The 19,418-nt window shown below is 43.6% G+C and overlaps 1 protein-coding gene across 2 annotated transcripts in view; it reads left to right on the top strand.

Annotated features, from left to right (window-relative positions):
- Positions 1-19,418, top strand: part of CDK14 (cyclin dependent kinase 14) — a 614,674-nt gene that overhangs the window by 498,305 nt on the left and 96,951 nt on the right. For both annotated transcript variants that reach the window (XM_062178077.1, XM_062178078.1), the window contains exon 13: positions 12,955-13,094. In XM_062178077.1, coding sequence (XP_062034061.1) covers positions 12,955-13,094 — 140 coding nt within the window. The remainder of the gene's footprint in view (positions 1-12,954; positions 13,095-19,418) is intronic.

The raw sequence follows: 19,418 nt of genomic DNA, 5'->3' as shown, positions 1-19,418 counted from the left end.
TCAGAATAAGTTCCAACATTTGAATGCACTCGTTTTTCCCAGGAAGGGTAGAAAATAATACTAAATAATATCAAGGCTGGGAAATTTGGGGTTAATATTATGAACCTAAGCTCTGAAATCCAAAGCAAGAGTGTGCTATTTTCCTTTCTGAAGTTCACTTCATGCAGTTTGGGGTAGCCTTGGGAATGTCAGCACCTTCAAAAACGTGGTTCCTTCAGACCCTGCTGGGGGCTGTTCAGTGCTGTGTGCACATTTCCACCAAGTAGAGCTGACGGCAAGGGCAGCTGTGTGTTGGACAAGGTTTGAGCCAAAAGGGAGACCCAGCAGTGTGGATCCATGCGACTGACCTAGGGGATTATTCATCTGCCACATTAAGGCTGAGCTCTCCAGGTTTCTGTATTTAATACAGGACAGTGGCATTTAGAAAGAATAGTCTATTCTGCAGTACGGTTCAGAGTTAAGGGAAGAGAGATAAACAGAAAAATGTAAAATGTCCTAAAGGAAAGCTCTAACACTAGCCCAATGACCCCTTTACCAAATGGGCAGCATTCATCTTGTATCCTTGTCGCAGCAGTAAATCTTTGGACACTGAGATTTAGGAGTCAGAAGTCTCGATCCTCTGTTTTCTAGGTACGACTCTTAGATCATCTGGAGCAAGTTAAATAATCCTGTGAGGGCATTTTATAAACTGGAGAGCCACCTACAAGTGGTGATGTCACTATGTAGCATTGGCAGTTAGGTGAGCTGACCATTACAGGAAAAGTGTTTGCCAGGGACATTGTGGCATTGAACAGTTCCATTAGAATAAACGAATGACACTGAGTAGTTTTCTATGCACTAAAATCTACCACCTATATATTTCTGGAAACTAATACAAAAATGTGGTCTGGCTGCCTTGAGGGGGAGGAATCTCATTGTTATTATTGATTATTATTGTGTAAGCAGTGTGTTGACAAAGGAAGTCTCAGTGTTCACCAACTGTGGGTCCTCGTTGTTCAGGTACCCAAGAGCCTTGCCCTTTGCTTCAGTGCACAGCACCTGGGGTTGAGAAGTTCACTGCGCAGGCCTAAATCTTTCCTTAGGTTCGTCGTGGTTGTCCCCCAAGCATTTATGCCAGTGGTAGAGACTGGAACATACTCTACTGGACCAACTGCTGACACTTCTGCAAAGTGAATCAATTTAATAATCCCATTTTCTAGAAACAAGACACTTTCTAAAATAAATAAATAAATAAAGTGGTTTTATAGCCATAATGCTCGCTGTAAGGCAAAAGCTTTGATCAGAAGATGGTTGATCCAGTGACCAGCGGCCATGAACTCTGACAAGCGAAAGGATCCAGGCCCTCTGGCTTTGCTTGGTGAAGAGTATGACAGTGAGGAGGGTGACTAGAGACTCTCCCATCGCTTTCTCTAGGGTATTCTGCTGCTGCTGCCCTTTGGCAGACAAAGCATGCTATTTGCCTCAGATGTAAACCCCCCCCCCCCCCCCCGCCGCCATGTTTGTAATTCTATCACCAGCCATCTAGAAAACAACTCGGGAATATCCCAGAACATTTATTTCCTTTTAAACCTTTATATGGAGTTCAATATCGCTGTTGCATGGCCTAAGTCAATCAGCATGCTATACCCCTACTCTTCATGTTCAGCATTCATAAGCCAAAATGCTGGTGAATCCCAGTGAAGCCTTTTTATGGAGGCATTTAAAAGTCAACCCTTGGGAACTAACGTAACCTTCCTGAGTTGTTCCCCCAAGCAGATGTAGCTCAGTTGTAGAGGAGTCTTCTAGAACCACAGTGTAAAACAGAACAAAAAGCTAGCCGTGTGGCTTATAAGGTAACTTTAAAATGGCAAAGACCAAGTTCCTTCCCACTGTGGGGACAAGAAATGACATCCTGCAGGCGATGTAGATTTGGAAGGAATTCTTTAAGGACCAGGACTTGAACTGAAGATGTTTTTGCTCAAAATCGATTGTTTCTTGCTTCTTGGGCAAGGCAGAACCTCTGAAGGCATCGCTGTGACGGGCCAGGTAGAACCTCTGAAGGCATCGCTGTGACGGGCCAGTCCTCAGGTGCACATGCAGACCACTGGCAGAGGTTGTGTCCCATGCTGCTCCTGGAACCGTGTCATGCGGGAAGTGGCCTTCCCCGCCTTGTGCAGGCAGCAGCTGTCCTCCTCCTCTTTCCTGAACCCGCGTGGTGGCCCTCCACTTTCTGTGCTCTCCTCTTTGCTCAACTTTGACAGCCGTCTTTCATCCAGGAACGGACTCTGGATTTGCCCAGCTCTGCGTTGATCTGTTTTCAGAGGGTCTGGGCGATGTGGGTGAGCGTGTGAAGCAGAGTCGGCCACAAGGTTGAGTGGAGAGAAGTGAGAAGCATTTGGAGCTCGTTGGTGGTGGAAGCGGGTGGATTCCTTAGGTGGCACTGGCCTGCCAGTGCAGCTGGGCCACCTCGCTGCTCCTGCCACACAAACAGGTGCTTTCTGGATTGGATGATTGTCATGTTAGATCTAGAACAACCCTTAAAGACCGTCGATTCCATGCTTCTCATTTCTACAGTGCAGAAACTGACCTGAGCGAGGAATAAAGAGAATATCCTGTAGTGTGTGCATGGTTTTAAGGCTGTTTGCATGATTCGTGTTATCTGCTCTCATACTTTAAAAAAAATGCAGGTAAAGAGTGTGTGTGTGTGTGTGTATTGATGTGTTCATGGATAAGGACCTGGAAAATGCAGAAAATTCATTATCATTAGAGTAGCAGCATAACAGTCTTTTCAACTGTGTTAAAAGCATTTGTTTGAAAGTTGTTCTTGATGTAAGATTCTCTCCACACACTCTGAATTCAGTAAGGATTGTTTATCTCTTGTCATCAGGTTTATAATTTTAAAATGTTTTAGGTGTTTTTCCCCAAGGAGTTTTCATAAACATCAAACCACACCTTTTTTTTTTTTTTTTTTTTAAGAAATGAAGGTGGAAGGAACATACCAGTCTCTTGTCCTGCATAACCTGCCGGGATTGTGTGACCTTGCATGGACGTGGAGGCTCCCTGAGTGCACCCTCTCTGACCTGATGGGCACCGTTCCAGCAGCCTCAGGCAGATCTCCACTCGGTGACCTGAGGTCTTGCTCTAAAATCAAAATATCAGTCCCCTGGCAGCAACACCTCCCCATCTGCTGAAACACCCCTGGAGGCCACATTGGAGGTCCCCCTAAGACATGGGAGTCCCAGCTTCATCCATTCAGAGAACAGCCACCCTTCGTGGCTGCCTGTTCCTTGTAAGCGATCTTCAGCACCAACCTCTCTAAGTTACACCCTCTGCCGAGTTCCGTTGACCGTCCCTCTGACCTGCCCCTCGCACATGGCCCAGTTTCTGTCCTCCTTGGTCAAGATGTAGAGCAACCCAAGAAGATTTTGCCATTCCTCCTTTGTTACTCTCTCAAACCCCCCTTCCAGCATGAAGTGAACACTAATCAGCTTTCTGCTCCTATCATCTTGGCTTTTCCAGGATGTCACATAAATAGAATGTGTGTGTGTGTGTGTGTGAAGTGCATTATCCTAAGTGAAGAAGAATATGTGTATTTTTGTGCAGGGAAGAATCTATGTATATATTCATACATGTAAGGAATAATATATATCCATGTATTATTCATATTCTATATATTTAGTAATAATATATGCCTGTCCGTTTTCACCTGGGAAAATGCATTTGGGAATTCATCTGAAAGTTACATGTTGAAGAAACAGTAGTCTAAATCAGTTTTAAGGAGGTAGTTCTTGTGACCAAGTACAGCTGACCTAACAGAATTACTTTCAGGGGAACCGGGAGCAGGGTGAGAAACAGCACTGGCTTGGTGATAATTCCAGGAGTAAAGAACAAAATTTTGTAAATGTACATGATTTTATGGTAACTAATTAAATCGTGCAAATTATGAATATACACTGGTAGGGGGAAAATGTCTCTTCTACCACTAGCTATCAATCACCTGAAATGCTGGACAAAATACAACAAGCATATCCTTTCAAACACACAGCTGAACCAAGAAGAAAATAAGTGAAATCTCTGGGTAGGGCCAAGAATGAAAAGACAGGAAGCCAGAGCCATGAGCAAGTGCTCAAGTTACAGCTGCCCTGGAGTTGTGTCTAAAGCAGGAAACAAGGCTTGGCCCGGGAAAGGTAAGGTTCCGGATCTGAGAATCTCCACATGGGGGAGAGCCTCAGAACACGGTCCATGTAAGTCGGCCTCGGTAACAGGCTAGGGAGGGAGATGATCCGCTTCCAGCAAAGAGAATCCGAGGGACAGCTGTTTGCACCAGCCTTTCATCTGAGCGGGGATCAGCAGCCTTCCTGAGAATCCCAGCAGGTTGAGGTTTACAGTTACGTGGCCCACATGATCTCAGAAGCCAGGACTTGGAGTGCCAAGGTGTTGAGAGAGCCTCAGGGCACTTGGCAGAAGCAAGAGAAAATTCCAGTGGAGAAACACGTACTCAGTCCAAGCCCCTTAGGATTCCCGTAAATTAACATTCGCTCCGCATGAGCTCACAACTCATCACACCCGTGAGGAAGAGCCATTGCCACCGAGTGTCAGTATCGTAAACAACAAAATGGAACTCTCCCGTCAACCAGAATTTCAAATATTGGAAGTTATCAGACATACAGCTGTGTTTAAAATGTTGTAAAAAAGACATGATCAACTAAAAACTTGACCAACAGACCATCAAAATTGAACAGGTAAATTTGCCAGGGAATTAGAACTTATGAAAACAAAATAGACAGGATAAAGAGCATAATGGATGGAACTGACTGGAGAAGAAGTTGAACTGGAAGATGACTCTAGTAGTTACCCAGGATGGGGAACTGAGGGACTAGAGGGTAGAAAACGTGGAGCAGCGAAGACTCACTGTGTTAGAGCTACAAGATGAGAGAAGAAAGAGAATTGTGGAAAGAAAAGATTCAAAAGGTAATGAATGGGATTTTTTTCTAAAGTTGATGAAGTACACAAAACTCAAGTTTAGGAAACACAATGAAATAAAAAGCACATCTTACACTGCAATTGCAGAACTCTGGAGAGGAAAAGAAGGGATACAGGCAGCAAGAACAGATGCCTGTGAAATAATATCTTCAAAGGGCTTGGGGAAAATGCCTTGAACTTGGCTGTAGAATTATATATCCAAGCAAACTACTGTTGTATATGAAAACAAAACCAAGAGAATTTACCACCAAGTGATCCTTATGGAAAGAACTTGTATAGTTTCTCCTTCAAATTAAAAAAAAAAATAATAATCAGGGAAGGAGTGTCTGGAACATGGGAAGAAAGATGATTACATCAGTCAGTAAGCCTGGGTAAGTAAACTAGTAATAACAGTGTCTACAGTGTGCCCTTAGGAAGCATAGGAAGTAGATATAAAACACTAAGCAACGGTGACGTGAGAGAGAGACTAGAGTCTTCAGAATTAACGTACCCTGATGTTCTTATAGTGTTATGCAGGAGAATAAAGGTAAAACTCCAAGCTCAGTGTTAACTGGGAGTAAGGAGCCATCCACTTAAAGAAGTGAGGGTGAAGGGATAAGCATGCAAGTTTCTTCTGATATCCGAGATGGTAAAAGGCACTAAGCCAGCCTACCTCCAGAGAGGCCACTGCTGTCTCCGATGGGGAGTCCTGTGGTGCTTGTCACACATTTGCAAGTTTCTGAAGGGCAGTGGAGATTATTGCGGATCCCCAGCAGGACTTGTGTGCAGACAGGTGATCTATAGAAATTCATTATTCTCCCACCAAGAAGCTGCACTAGAGGGGTTAACGAGGACACGGAAGGATTGAATTCAAGTCAGGGAAGCGTTTTACAAGAGCTTTGACCTGGATGGCTAGAGCTGGGGTGGGGTGGGAGGCTGGGGGTGGGGACAGATGTCCTTGTGGTTCATTGTAGGGTTAAGAATTGTCTCTGCCTGTTGGCAGGCTCGTTTCATTTTCCTTTACTCCCAACTTCATTCCCAAGGTACTGAGAATGGCAAGTGTGGGGTACCGAAGCAACTTCCTTGTCTTACATCATGTCTGTGTTCTGTATTCAAATTGCAGTTCTTAACCCTATCTTGACTCCAGTGAACTGGTCTACTCTTATGAAATCACACATAACGACAGTCTAGCCAGTGTGACCTTAAAGGGGTGTACAAGGTAACTCTAAAAGTATGGTGTTACCACAGTAGGCGAGAAAGTAGCAAGCAAGGCATAACCCCACTCATGTGGGAACAAAAAAGTATCTGGTTCTTTATTTCTTTGTTTAAAATTTATTTTGTTTATTTGAAAGATTCACAGGGAAAGTAGAGACAGAGAGGTCTTCCATCTGCAGATTCACTCCCCAAATGGTCGCAATGACCAGGCTGGGCCAGGCTGAAGCCAGGAGCTTCTTCTGGGTCTCCCACATGGGTACAGGGGCCCAAGCATTTGGGCCATCCTCTGCAGCTTTCCCAGGCTCACTAGCAGGGAGCTAGATTGGAAGTAGAGCAGCAGGGACTCAAACCAGTGCCTGTAAGGGATGCTGGTGCCTCAGGCTGGGCCTTTAACCTGCTGCGCCACAGCATCAGCCCCGCATCTGGAATCTGAATCGGCCCTCCATGGATGGTCCACTGACAGCTAACCATACTGTCAGTCACCAGTTTTGTCTTGGATCAGTGAAGTTCCCGTAAGACCCTGGTTGTTGAATTACTGTCATTATGTTGTCGGTCTTGAGAGAGCTCTAGTGTTTGTTGACGTAATGTGAATTCATGGTAGAATGAAGTATGAAGGTGCTGTCAAATCAGAACACAAAAATGGAGTGCAACTTTAAAAGCAAGCAGTTTTAATCGGAAATACTGCCCTAACACATCGCCGCCTCTCCTAGACGGCAGTCACGGAAACAAGTGTTGCCGTCAGTTAGACTAGGCTGCCTGATGCTACTTCCTTGGAAAAGAGACTTAAGACAGGACCCCAAGAAACATATATGTCAGGCCACATAGAGGCTTAGAGAATGACAGATCTAATGAAGCTTCCATAGGTATATTGATAAGCCTCAATCTTCATGGAATTATTTGGATTACAGTCAACCTATATGGACACTTAGCAAAAGATACTTTCTGTTTGGTATTTAAAATGTGCTTGCCATTTTATCAGTTGATCTTTCCAGAGATCATGAAGGCCTGAGTTACATCTTCTTTCAATCCATTCCCATACATTAATAACATTAATGTATGGGAACTGTAGAGAGATTGATGGCCATGATACTAAGTGTAATCCTTGTGTGTCTGTGATATCATGCAGAATTTAAATCCCAGGAACTGTGAATGACAGCCTAGACCTTCCATGGCTTGCCCTGTTGGTCACTACAAACACTGATAGTAGCACACCTTTTTGGTTATGTGCTTGCTTCTTTATATCTCCCGCATTTAAAACTACTCATCAGATTTGTATAACCAGTGACTTTGTTGGCTTTGTCCAGGCCTTTTGATGATTGCTTAATGTCTTTGTATAAATCTCATTTCGTGCTGTTATGAAAACCTCCATTTTGAAACGTCTGGTTGAATCAAGAGTTTATATAAAGTCCATGTTGCACAGAAGTATGTACCTTTAAGGTCTCCAGACAAAAATGTCTGCAAGTTAATTTATTGTTTGCACTTTTGGGTGCAACTTGAAATAGAGAGGGCCTGAAGACAGAGTGGGGATGAGCTATTATGGATTTTCAGCAAAAACGTATTTCCTTCTACAGGACATTTGCACTTTAATTTACAAATTTCTAAGATAGACATGCTTTGTTGTTGTAGCTAAAAGAATTCTTAATCTTAAAATCCTATAGTAATTTTAAATATCTATTAGAAGTTGTTCATCAACTATTTTTGTTTCAGGTGTGATTTTTTTTTCTCCTTCTCTTCCCAATCTCTCTTCAAAAAGAGAAATGAATCCCTGTTAAGGAACTGGGCAGACATCTAATATTTCAAATGCTTGTTCAGCTGTGTAACCTAATATTTGCATACATCATAGTTTGTTTTATTATGTAATTAATGAACTAGTGACATGTTACAGTTAGTTCACCCTTCTATTTATACTATCTGGAAGGGGTGGGTTAAGTTTTTCTTTGAGGGAATAATTGACCATGTGGATCAGCTTGTAAAACTGACAGCTTAAACATCTAAATTTGTGTAAATGATAAAATGAAAAATTAAAAGAACGAGTTAAAGTTAATCACTAAGTACATACATAAAGGTAGAATGCTTAATTCCTTTTTTAAAGAATTTATTTATTTATTTAAAAGAGTTAACAGAGAGGGAGAGACAAAGAGAACTTCCATCTGCTGGTTCACTCCCTAGAAGGCTACAATGGGCAGGGCTGGGCCAGGCTGAAGCCAGGGGACAGGAGCTTCATCCAGGACTCCCGCGTGGGTGGCAGGGGCCCAAGCATTTGCACCATCTTCCACTTCTTTTCCCAGGTCATTAGCAAGGTCATTAGCAAGGAGCTGGATTGCAAGCAGAGCAGCCAGACTGCAAGTAGAGCAGCCGGGACAGTGTTACCGGCGGCAGCTTTACCAGCTACACCACAATGCCAACCCCTGAATGTGTAACTCTTAAAATAGAATGTGGGAGATACTGAATTTTAAAAATCAATCCATAATTAGGCAGGCAGAGGGAAAGAAGATAGAGAAGAATAAAACAGTACAAAATTAGGCCAATAGCAGCAAGTCCCAGCACATTAATAATCACAAAATATAAATAGATGGAACTTTCTTATTTGAAGACAGAAATTGTTTGGATAAAAAATTAAGCCCAGCAATGTAATATTTAAGAAAAAATACCTTAAATTATAGATATGAAGCATTAAAAGTAAGCAGGTGACAAAGACATGACAGGCAAATGCTTAACAAAAGAAAGCTGAGTTCCTTACATTAATGTGAAAGAAATGAACTTTAGCCCAGAAGTTTCTATTAGTGATAAAGAGGGTCACATTGTAAGGACTGAAGATTTCAATGACCAGAACGATGTAAACGGTACTACACTGTGAGGCATTCAGTTATCCAGTCTTCCAGTACAGATAGCAAAAACTGATGGACTTACAAGGGAAGCCTGAGGAAGATCTGCTTCCACCTGGGAGACAGAACAGCACAGTGGTTCTAACAATCTGATAAGGTGCACTCCTGGCTTCAGGTAAAACTGCCAATTAAGATACCTTTGTCATCGTGGATTCCCCGAAGTGTCATGTCTCAAGCAAATTCTAAGTTGCGCTCAGAGAAAGTTATGTTGGGGAGTAGACATTATGGCACGGCGGGTTATGCCACTGCTTCCCATTTCAGAGAGCCGGGGATCAAGTCCTGCCTCAGCTTCAGATCCAGCTTCCTGCTGGTGCACACCCTGGGAAGCAGCAGGTGATGATGGCTCAAGGAGCTGAGTCTTCCCCACCCGCGTGTGAGACCCAGCATGAGTCCCCGGCTGTTGTGGGCATTTAGGGAGTAAACCGACAGGTGCAAGATGTTGCTTGTGTCCTTCTTTCTGTCTCTCTCTGTCACTCTGACTTTCAAATCAAACAAAGAAGTGCTTCTAGCAATGACAGAACTCACATTGAAAATGCATTTGGAGAGTGGGAATAAAATTGGTACTTGAAATGCAAATGAGGGAATAGAAAAATTTCTACACTAAAAATTTTATACAAAAATTTCGTATATTGTCTAAAAACTGAATATCACAAATACAAACTTGATTCTTTCATTGACATTATTAAACAAAGATTAATTGATTGGAGAAGAAGTAGTCTGTCTCAATTTGGCGAGTTCCTTATTTTAGATATATATCTTTTTAAATAGAAGCGACAAAAAATGTTGAGGAACAAAACAGACACCCTGTGATTTGGTTTTTGTTTTAGCCTTTGTTTATATTCCTGTGGAAGTGTGGTCTTTGTACTTTTTACTTGTTGAATATTATGGTTACTGGTGCATTAAGCCTGTGATTACAGAGTGGACTGAAATTATGTTTCCGTAAAAATTAAAGAAAAGAAGAAAAGAGGAGGGTTGAGAGAGGGAAGGAGGGAGGGAGAGAAAAACGGTCATCTTTTTAGAATTGAACCTATGAAATACATTAAATCTGTCCTGTTTATATTAATAAAAAATTTTAAAATATATTACAAAACAAAGGTACAATTGTAAACACATATAATTCTTCACAGTAGTGAAACCATGCTTCAGGGACTGCTGGAGGGAGTAGGAGTTGTTGGAGTTGGTGATAGTAAGTTGGTTCATCACTTTTGTTCTATGGTAGAGAAAACTGAGATCAAAAATAGTGTGTTTCTGGGGTCAGTGCTGTGGCGTAGTAGGCCGAGCCTCCACCTGTGGCGCCAGCATCCCATGTGGGCTCTGTTTCCCGTGTTGGCTGCTCCTCTTTCCTATCCAGCTCCCTGCTTATGGCCTGGGAAAGCAGTAGAAGATGGCCTAAGTCCTGTACCCACGTGGAGACCCAGAAGAATCTTCTGACTCCTGGCTTCTGATAGGCCCTGCTCTGGCTGTTGTGGCCATTTGGGGAGTGAACCAGTGCATGGAAGACCTTTCTCTCTGTCTCTCCCTCTCTCTGTCTGTAACTCTACCTTTGAAATAAATAAATAAAATCTTTTAAAAAAAATGTAGTGTGTTTTGGGGGTTGGCATTTGGCATGGAAGTTAAGATACCAGTTAGGACAGCACATTGCCATAACAGAGTGCCTGGGTTAGAATCCTGGGTCCATTTCTGATCCCAACTTCCTGCTAATGTGGACCCTGGGAAGCAGGTGATGGCTCAAATACTTGGGTGCATGCCACCCGTGTGGGAGACCTGGATTGAGTTCCTGGCTCCTGGGCATTTGGGGAGCAAACAAGCTCATGAGAGCGTGCGAGTTTTCTTCCCCCTCTCTCCCCCTCCTCCCAACACCTACCTACCTCTGTCTGTCTCTCTCTCTGTCTCTTTGAATCTGCCTTTCACATGAAATAAAAAATGTTTAAAAACAAAAAAGAAAGAAAAATGCTATGTCTTGCTTTGTATTTCATGTGTTTTATACTTTAGAGTTACATAGATTTAAGTACATATATTCACCTCTATATGTCTTCTTGTACATGCAACATTAACAGCACATGTCTCTGGTGATTAACGTTAGTCCTTTTTCCCTTTATTGGAGTGCCTGGGTTTGAGTCCCGGCTGTACTCCAATTCCAGCTTCCTGCTAATGTACATCCTGAGAGGCAACTGGTGATGATGCTTCAAGGAAAGGAGTTGGGTCCATACCACCCATGTTGGAGACCCAGAGTGAGACCTGGGCTCCTGGCTTCAGCCTGGCCCAGCCTCAGCTGTTGAAGGCATCTGGGCAGTGATCCAGCAGATGGAAGATGTCTACCCAACCCCAGCCTCATTCCCTTTCAAATAAAATGAAAGTAAATATTTTTAACAATAGAATCATCTGGATGGCCCTGTGCCTTCTTAAAGGGGGCATGGATGGTGGTAAAACAGACTCATTAGCATTTTGAGAATGCCTCCTTTTCATGTGGACAAATTCCTCTTTGCCAGGCAGAGATGTTTAGAACTGATTTATAGGAGGCAGGCTTGCTGAGGCTAACCCCTTTGTGAGAACTTTGATGTGAAGATTGGGAGAGCAAGTCTCTTCGGTTGGGTCGTTGGAGTCAAGTTCTCCTTCACTTTCCTCCCTCTCTCTGTCTCCACCCAAGTTCATTATCACCTTTCCTTCCTCTGCGTCTGATCCCTCCTCTGGAAAATAACAATTTCAAGTCAATGCTAAAGAGCTGCTTGGGGAGAATGTTGTTGGTCATTGAGGAAAGATGCCTTTCAGCTGATTGTGTGTCTAGTAACTTCAAGGCTTTAAAAAAAATTACCCACAGCAGATGCAGCTTTCCTTCAGCCCCTGCGGCTGCCTCTGAGTCACTGCACATGTCGCACTGCCTTGCAGCCACTCAGGAATGCCTTTAGAGAGCGTGGACAGCCAGCTGGGCAATGTCCTTCAGAGAGCAGATGGCCAGCTGAATGCTCCATGGCCAACCCTGCCTCACTGTCCCTTAGATTTCCCCTCTGTTAAATGGGCAGAGTTCACCAGCCTTGTCAGACTGCAATTCAGATGAGGGTGTGAAAAGGGCCTAGGGATGTGCCTGACACCAGTGCAGCCATCCATCAATGGCACCCGTTATTAGGAGTACTTTTCATGATAAGCTTGGTCATGTTGATTATCCATGTTGGACTGCTGTGAGCGGAGGAAGATTCTATGAGAAGCAAGGCTTGGCTGGGCTGAGTGAAGCTGTCGCCACATGAAAGACTACTTCTGGGCTTATCTACAGATGCCTCCTTCCCATCTACTGTTGTTTTAAAGGTCATCTTGAATTGATTCAGCTCCCCATCTTTTAAGCAAACCCTCCAGGTTAACCTGTATGTTCATGTAATGATTGTTGATATTTGACAGGGTGCTTTTTTCCATAATTTTATATTTTTTAGTGCCAGAAAATATAAATCCTTAGAGGAAAAGTAACTTTAGTAGAATTTAATTGGAGTGTCATTTTAATTCTCCTAGGTATTCGGGATTAACTTCTTCTAAAAGTGCCCAGATGTGAATGCAGTACATAGATTCTTTCAACAATTGTGGCAGCTATTCAATAAATTGTATTCTTCAGTTTTCTACCTTTGGACTGACTTTTATCCATTCTGAATGTATCAATCCTTTGTTTACAGCAGAAATATTTTAAATCAAGGATACTGTGATATCTAGAGTAATAGTCAGTTTGGAGTAGCATATACCCTAAGAACCTTCTGTTTATTCTCAGCAGATAATTTGTTTGCCTAGACAGGAATAAATTGAACTCCAGAAAAATGCAATAAGCCTTATGTCTCATTTGGTCCATGTTCTTGTTTGGTCTTATTTCTTTCTCTCTCTCTCTCTCTCTCTCTCTCACTCTCTCACTCTCTCTTTCTTTTGCTTGTATCTTTAGGCTCAGCTATGTGAATCATGCAGAGGATCTGGCCTCCAAGCTCCTACAGTGTTCCCCAAAGAACAGGCTATCCGCACAAGCCGCCTTGAGCCACGAATATTTCAGTGACCTGCCCCCGCGGCTATGGGAACTGACCGATAGTGAGTATCACAAATCTGCAATGTTCCATCAAAGCACTTTAGCATCTGTATGTAGCATGCATGTAGAGAGATTGGCATATTTATTTAAGCACAAGCGTAAGGGTGTGTTGAGGGGGGTGTGTAACGTGGGGGAGGAGGGGGGGGAGAGAGAATGGGGGAGGGGTGTCCTGTGTATATATATTTAGTGGAATCCTGCCATTCAATTGCTAGCTTACCAGATACAAGAAGAAAATGGATTCCTTTTTTTTTGCTATCTCTGCTCTGCAGTCTGCAGCTGTGCGTCTTTGTATTTCATTATGTGTGCGTCCACAAAAACGATCTGAGCAGTCATAAAGGAAAGGGAAAATATGATTTACATATTTAGTACTTTATGCATACAGTACTTTTAAACTGGCTGCAGCACACAGAGGAGGAATGATTCATTTCTGTTTGATTCTCAGAGACCATCTTGGTGGTAACAATAACCTTAAAAAGCGCTGCTCTGCAGTGAGCTGAGGCACAGTGTTGGCAATTGGTTAATGCACCGAATTGACATGTAAAGACTGAAGACATGTAATTCATTTTAACTACAAATGTTCTTGGTATTCGTACAGACAGTTCTTCTCTGGATCTTTTAAAACAAAACACATTCCTGGGTGGGTTTTTGTTTTGTTTTTACAAAACTGTTCATATTTACACAGCCTTTTTCAATTACATTTTAAATATTTGGGGAAGGATTTATGACGGGAGGATCTCAGCTTTCTTCCAAAGTGTGAAACAGAATTCTTGTGAAATTTTGCAAAACGCTATTGCAGTAGGAATATTTTTGTTCAGTGGTGATATGTTCTTTCTAAATGCCAATTGGAAATACTTCTTCTCATTCTGTTTTCTGATTCTTTAAAAATTAACATAGTACATGTATGCATAAATATTTATGTTTTTTAATCCTTGGGTATACATCATTTATAGTAGACATAAAGTTATTTGGTTAGTCACTTGGATTTAGACTTATCTCCACTCCCCCACCCCCACCCCCCAGTATTAGAATTTTCCTTAATAATGTATAACAATCACTTTTGGCTATTCCTATACTCTAAGTTGGTTTTGTTTTTCTGTTTGTTTTTGTTTTTGGTGTCTGTCATTTGTTTCCAGTTGCTTTCTTTACCCTCATGTGACCACAGATATATCAGTCTATAGCTCCCCTCATGCTCAGCAAATCCTCCCTAACATTTCATAGTCCCAGCCCACATCTACACTATGTTCTTCCTTCCTTTCTAAAAGTTTATCATCATAATGATAACCACTATAATCGCAATCCCCAATTTTTAAAAACAACTAAAGATGAGATCCCTAGGGAAAAGTAAGGAAAGGACGACACATTTTCCTATTCTGGAGAAAGACAAAATGCTACAAATAGGCTTGCAGGTTTCCAGCGGCTCACACACAAACACCTGGTTTGTTTCCCCATGCAGGGTACCTTGTAGCCTGCTATCAAGGCTTCTTGCTGACATCTCAATCCCTTCCGACTCCATGATTGAGTTTAAGCCAGGATGGTGATGGTCTGTGAATTCTGAATTCTGTCGTAGCACTTTTCTGTTAATATGGACTTATTACCCACTTGCCACTTAGTTTATCAGCCAGTGGTTAAATCCAGTTTCTATCAGGGAGTAAATGCCTACACATTATCACTGGGTAGCAGGCTGCCAACGGAGACAGCCTTGTCCCCGTCATTAACGAGCACAATGTATGCAGAACACCAGAGGGGAATTAAAACCACAAAAAATACCTCAGGGTGGTATTTTTAATATGAGAATTTAATTTGTAATTTCACAGATTAAGAATTTTGGCTGCATTAATCCCTTTATCAGCTCACAGCAGGCTATTTGCAGAAGCGTAACCATAAGGCGATATTCATTGGCAGAAACACGTCTTTGCATAACGTTAAACATCAGGAGCGGTGAAACCTTTTGAAGGGGGGAGAATAAAGATGAAAAATCATTATATTTTTAAAGCAAGACTCTACTAAATGCCTCCGGTAACAATTTTGAGTTACAGAAATGCTATTTCTGTGTCTAGAAGATAATCATTATGAAGCACAAATCCAGTCGCAAGAAAGGACAAGCCCGGTATTAAATACTAGAGTCACTTCCATTTAGAACAAGGCAGCCGCGCTTGTAAACATGTTTACAAAACAAAGAATTCCCAGAGTTTGGAGACTTTGGGAATTAGCTCCTTTAAGTGAAATGCCTGGCTTTGGTGACTCCGTTGTCTAGGCTAATATTCAGCAGACTCTATTTAGAAATTGCTGAAATTCTTCAAATTAGGTTTCAAGTAGCGCAGAGTCTGGTCTAAGTACAGCGTCTGCGGGGCAGCCCCATGAGCCTCACGTGCTTCCCTCCCAAGGAGGTTTGGAAGGGGCTCCACCCGGGAGGAAGTGCTGCAGAACTAATGGATGCATTGTCTGGGCAACCAGGGTGTGGTCCCCACTCATCAGTTTCTGGAAACTCACCCCATTCGTCTACGTAGACCACTGCAGCAAAATGCCATAGGCTGGGTGGCACGAACAATGCACGTTTGTTCTTCAGTTCTAGGGAGTCAGGAATCCAAGATGTTGGCGAGTTCAGCGCCGGCTGAGGACCAGCCTCTTGTCCTGCAGACGGCCACCTTACTGGGTGCAGAGGGAGTAATCTCGCTGTTCTTCCTCATACAGAGCCCTTAATCCCAGCACGAGGGCCCAGTGCACACGACCTCCTATTGCCCAGTCACCTCCCAAGGGCTCCATCACAGCAGGGTTAGGCATCAACATAGGAGTGTGGGAGTGGACTCATTTCAGTCCACAGCACTGTCACCCTCATTTAAAAAAAAAATAGTTTTTAATTGACACATAAAAATTGTACATGCCAAGGCCAGCATTGGCATAGTGGGTTAAAGCCTCTGCCTACTATGCTGGCATCCCATGTCAGATTAGCTCCCTGAAAATGTGCCTGGAGCAGCAGAACAGATGGCCCAAGTGCTTGGGCCCCTGCACCCACATGGGAGATCCGGAAGAAGCTCCTGGCTCCTAGATTTGGCCTGGCCCAGCTCCTCTGGTTGTGACCCTTTGGGGAGTGAACCAGAGGATGGAAGACCTCCCTCCCTCCCTCCCTCTCTCTCTCTCTCTCTCTCTGCCTTTCAAATAAATAAAATCTTTTTTAAAACAACACTAGTTTGTCAAATCAGGGGAAACATATCTGCCTCCTCACTTTTTAAACAATGTCCAGGAAAGCAGGAAGTGAAACCAGATTAAAAGGAGAAGACTGGATACAGAAATTAGTTAAAAATGGACAGAAACAGACAGAACGAGGGAGGCAACCCAGGGCAGTATTTAAACAGGTTTCCCAATGATGATATTTGACTTGTGAGTTTAGAACTAGGAGGCAAAATTTTCAGTGGCGCAGGGACTGGCTTACCAGGGAGCAGATAAAGTGGATGGACCACACCAAGGAGCTAGTGGGGCGGGGGTGGGGGGTGTCCAACTGGGACCTGTCGAGACCTGCTTCTGATATGAGAAAGTCCAGCTTCCATTCAGAATGGATGCTGAGGCAACATAAAGTTGTAAGCCTGCCCTCCTGTTCCATAACACCAAGATGTAAGTGACGTGTGAGTATAGTGTTCATGGAAGCAGGAATTATAATGTAGCAGGAAGAGTAACGGTGCAGGTGTCTGGGGGTCCGTCAACTAAAGCTGGCTGGTTCTGGTGGCACCCCCCCATTCGCCCTGTGTCCCGAAACCCCAACAGCCATGACCCACTTCTTCACAAAGATTTAATTGCAAGGAAGTAAACGGAGGGCTGATTTAGAAGAAATTCATTACTTTTCCCAAATCCACCACAGGGCATTCTCCTGTGTATACTATCAAGTTGCATAAATAATTGAGGCTGAAGTACCCTTGTCAAAGTAAATGAACAAAATACACTTCATAGCACAGAGTCCTTGATTTTATTGCATTCATTTGATAATTCACAAAACTCAAACCCAGTAAAAGAAGGCCAACAAATTGGTACCATGCGAAGAACACTGACGTGGGTGTTGACCACCTGGGTTTCTGCCTCAGGTTTGCCGTGACGAGCCAGGCACCTGCACAAGTGCCTCTGTCTCTGTGGTTCTGATTTCCCAGTTAGAGAACAAGGGGGATGGACAGCTCTCGTGATTTGGGGGCTTCCTACACATTCTTGTGTCAGGGGTATTCAAAATATTCATGGAATTATGTATGATGAATATATTATGCATGGATTTCAAAATTTTGGAAAATAAATATTATCATTTAATCCTATTTCCATGCACTTTTTGTAGTATCCTGGTATATGTCTTCTACATTATCCTATTGCAACACAATGCCATATTTTTTAAATAAAGCAGCAAGAGCATTTCAAATACACTTGGTACATCTAGTTTCTAGTCTTCCACTCTGTCACGAATCCTTTGCAACCAGGCTTTTGTGCCCACAACTCCTGATCTGCTGTTTTCAAAGTCTGTCTCCATGTCTGTCTCCATTGTTCTCTCCTCAGCCTTCCTCTTGATCTTTCAACACAATTTAACACATTTTACCGTGACCTCCTCAAAGTAGCAGCCCCTTCACTTGGTCTCCAGGACAGGATTCTCTCCTGGTTTTCCTTTTCCCTCCCTAAACTCTCCTTTTCAGACTCTTGACTGCTGCCTCCTCGTCTTCCAGAGTGTCTCAGCCCTAGCGCTCAGATCTTTCTACCTGTATACACCCCGGGAGCCTAGGTGACCTCATCCATTTCATGATTTAAATATCAGCTGCTTGCTGACAGCTCCAGGTAGTGTCTTCACCGACTCCAGCCGTGTATATTCAACAGACTGCTCGGCATCCCATCTAGTCATGTGGTAGGCCTCTCAGACTTAGCCTAACTAAAGCTGAGTCCTTTCCCCACGCGTTTCTCCTTCTGCAGCCTTAACCGTTATCAATGGATGGCGAGACCGCTCTTCCGGCTGGTGGAAGTTATGCGTGACTCCTCGTCTTTTGTCACGCTCTGTATCCAGTTCTTCCACAGACCTTGTAAATGCTGCTTCAAGATACACCCAAGCAGGGCAGGCACTTAACCTAGTGGTTCAGACACCCGTGTCCCACCTGGAAGTGCCAAGGTTCACTGCCCAGCTCTGGCTCCTGCTGATGCAGACCCTGGGAGGCAGGGGCGATGGCTCAAGTACCTGAGTCTCTGTCAACCAAGTGAGAGACTTGGATTGAGTTCCTGGCTCCCATGTGGCCCAGCCCCATCTGTTGCAGGCATCTGAGGAGTGAGCCAGCAGCTGAAAGCACTGTCTCAATATCCATCCCTCCCTCTCTCCCTCCCTTCCCATCTCCCTCCGTGTCTCTGTCTCTCTCTCTCCCTCCCTCCCTCCCTCTCCCACACTTCTCTGCTGTCACCCTGCCCTAACTATTCCCCCTCTTCTTGGCCTGCCTTGTTATAGTAGCCTCCTAACTGGTTGCCTGCTTCTCTCCTCGTCCCCTTGGAGTCAGCTCTCTACATTTTTTCCTGCTCTCCCCCTAGACTTACGCATGCATTGCTGGTCTCTAGCCTCCTTTGGGTCTCAGCCAAATGTCCCTATCAGGGAAGCCGTCAATGACCTTCCACCCCTAAATTTTGACTTCCCTTCCTTTCTTCATTTTTCTTCCTAACATTTGCTAGCATTTCATATATTTGGCTGTCTGTTGTCTCTCTCTCTCCAATCTGGGATCTAAGAGAACAGGGATTTCCCTCCATTCTGATGTTCACTGAAAGATTCTGTAATTGCTAGAACAAAAGGGGGCTCAAAAATATTTCTCAATGAATAAATGGAAAAAAAAATGGCCCAAAGAAAGAATAAAATGTGGGGCTGGTGCTGCAGCATAGTTGATAAACTGCCACCTTCAGTGCCAGCATCCCATGTGGGTACCAGTTCAAGTTCCAGCTGCTCTACTTCTGATCCAGCTCTCTGCTATGGCCTGGGAAAGCAGTAGAAGATGGCCCAAGTCCTTGGGCCCCTGAACCTACATGGGAGACTGGGAAGAAGCTCCTGGCTCCTGGCTTCAGATCAGCGCAGCTCCGGCCATTGTGGCCAACTGGGGAGTGAACCAGCAACCAGCAGATGGAAGACCTCTCTCTCTCTCTCTCTTTCCCTCTCCTTCTTTCTGTGTAACTCTGACTTTCAAATAAATAAATAAAACTTTTTTTAAAAAAGAAGGAATATAATGTGTTGTTTGCAAATTCCAGTTGAACATTCTGTATTAGAGAAATGTGAGAGAGCTCCAGGTGTGGCTCTCAGGGGAAGGCAGACTGCCCCATTGCCTGTGTATGAACGTGTG

This window comes from Lepus europaeus, chromosome 20 (assembly GCF_033115175.1).
Source record: "Lepus europaeus isolate LE1 chromosome 20, mLepTim1.pri, whole genome shotgun sequence".
NCBI classification, from domain to species: domain Eukaryota; kingdom Metazoa; phylum Chordata; class Mammalia; order Lagomorpha; family Leporidae; genus Lepus; species Lepus europaeus.
Note: the sequence above shows the minus strand (reverse complement) of the source record. Positions and strands in the feature narration are given on the sequence as shown.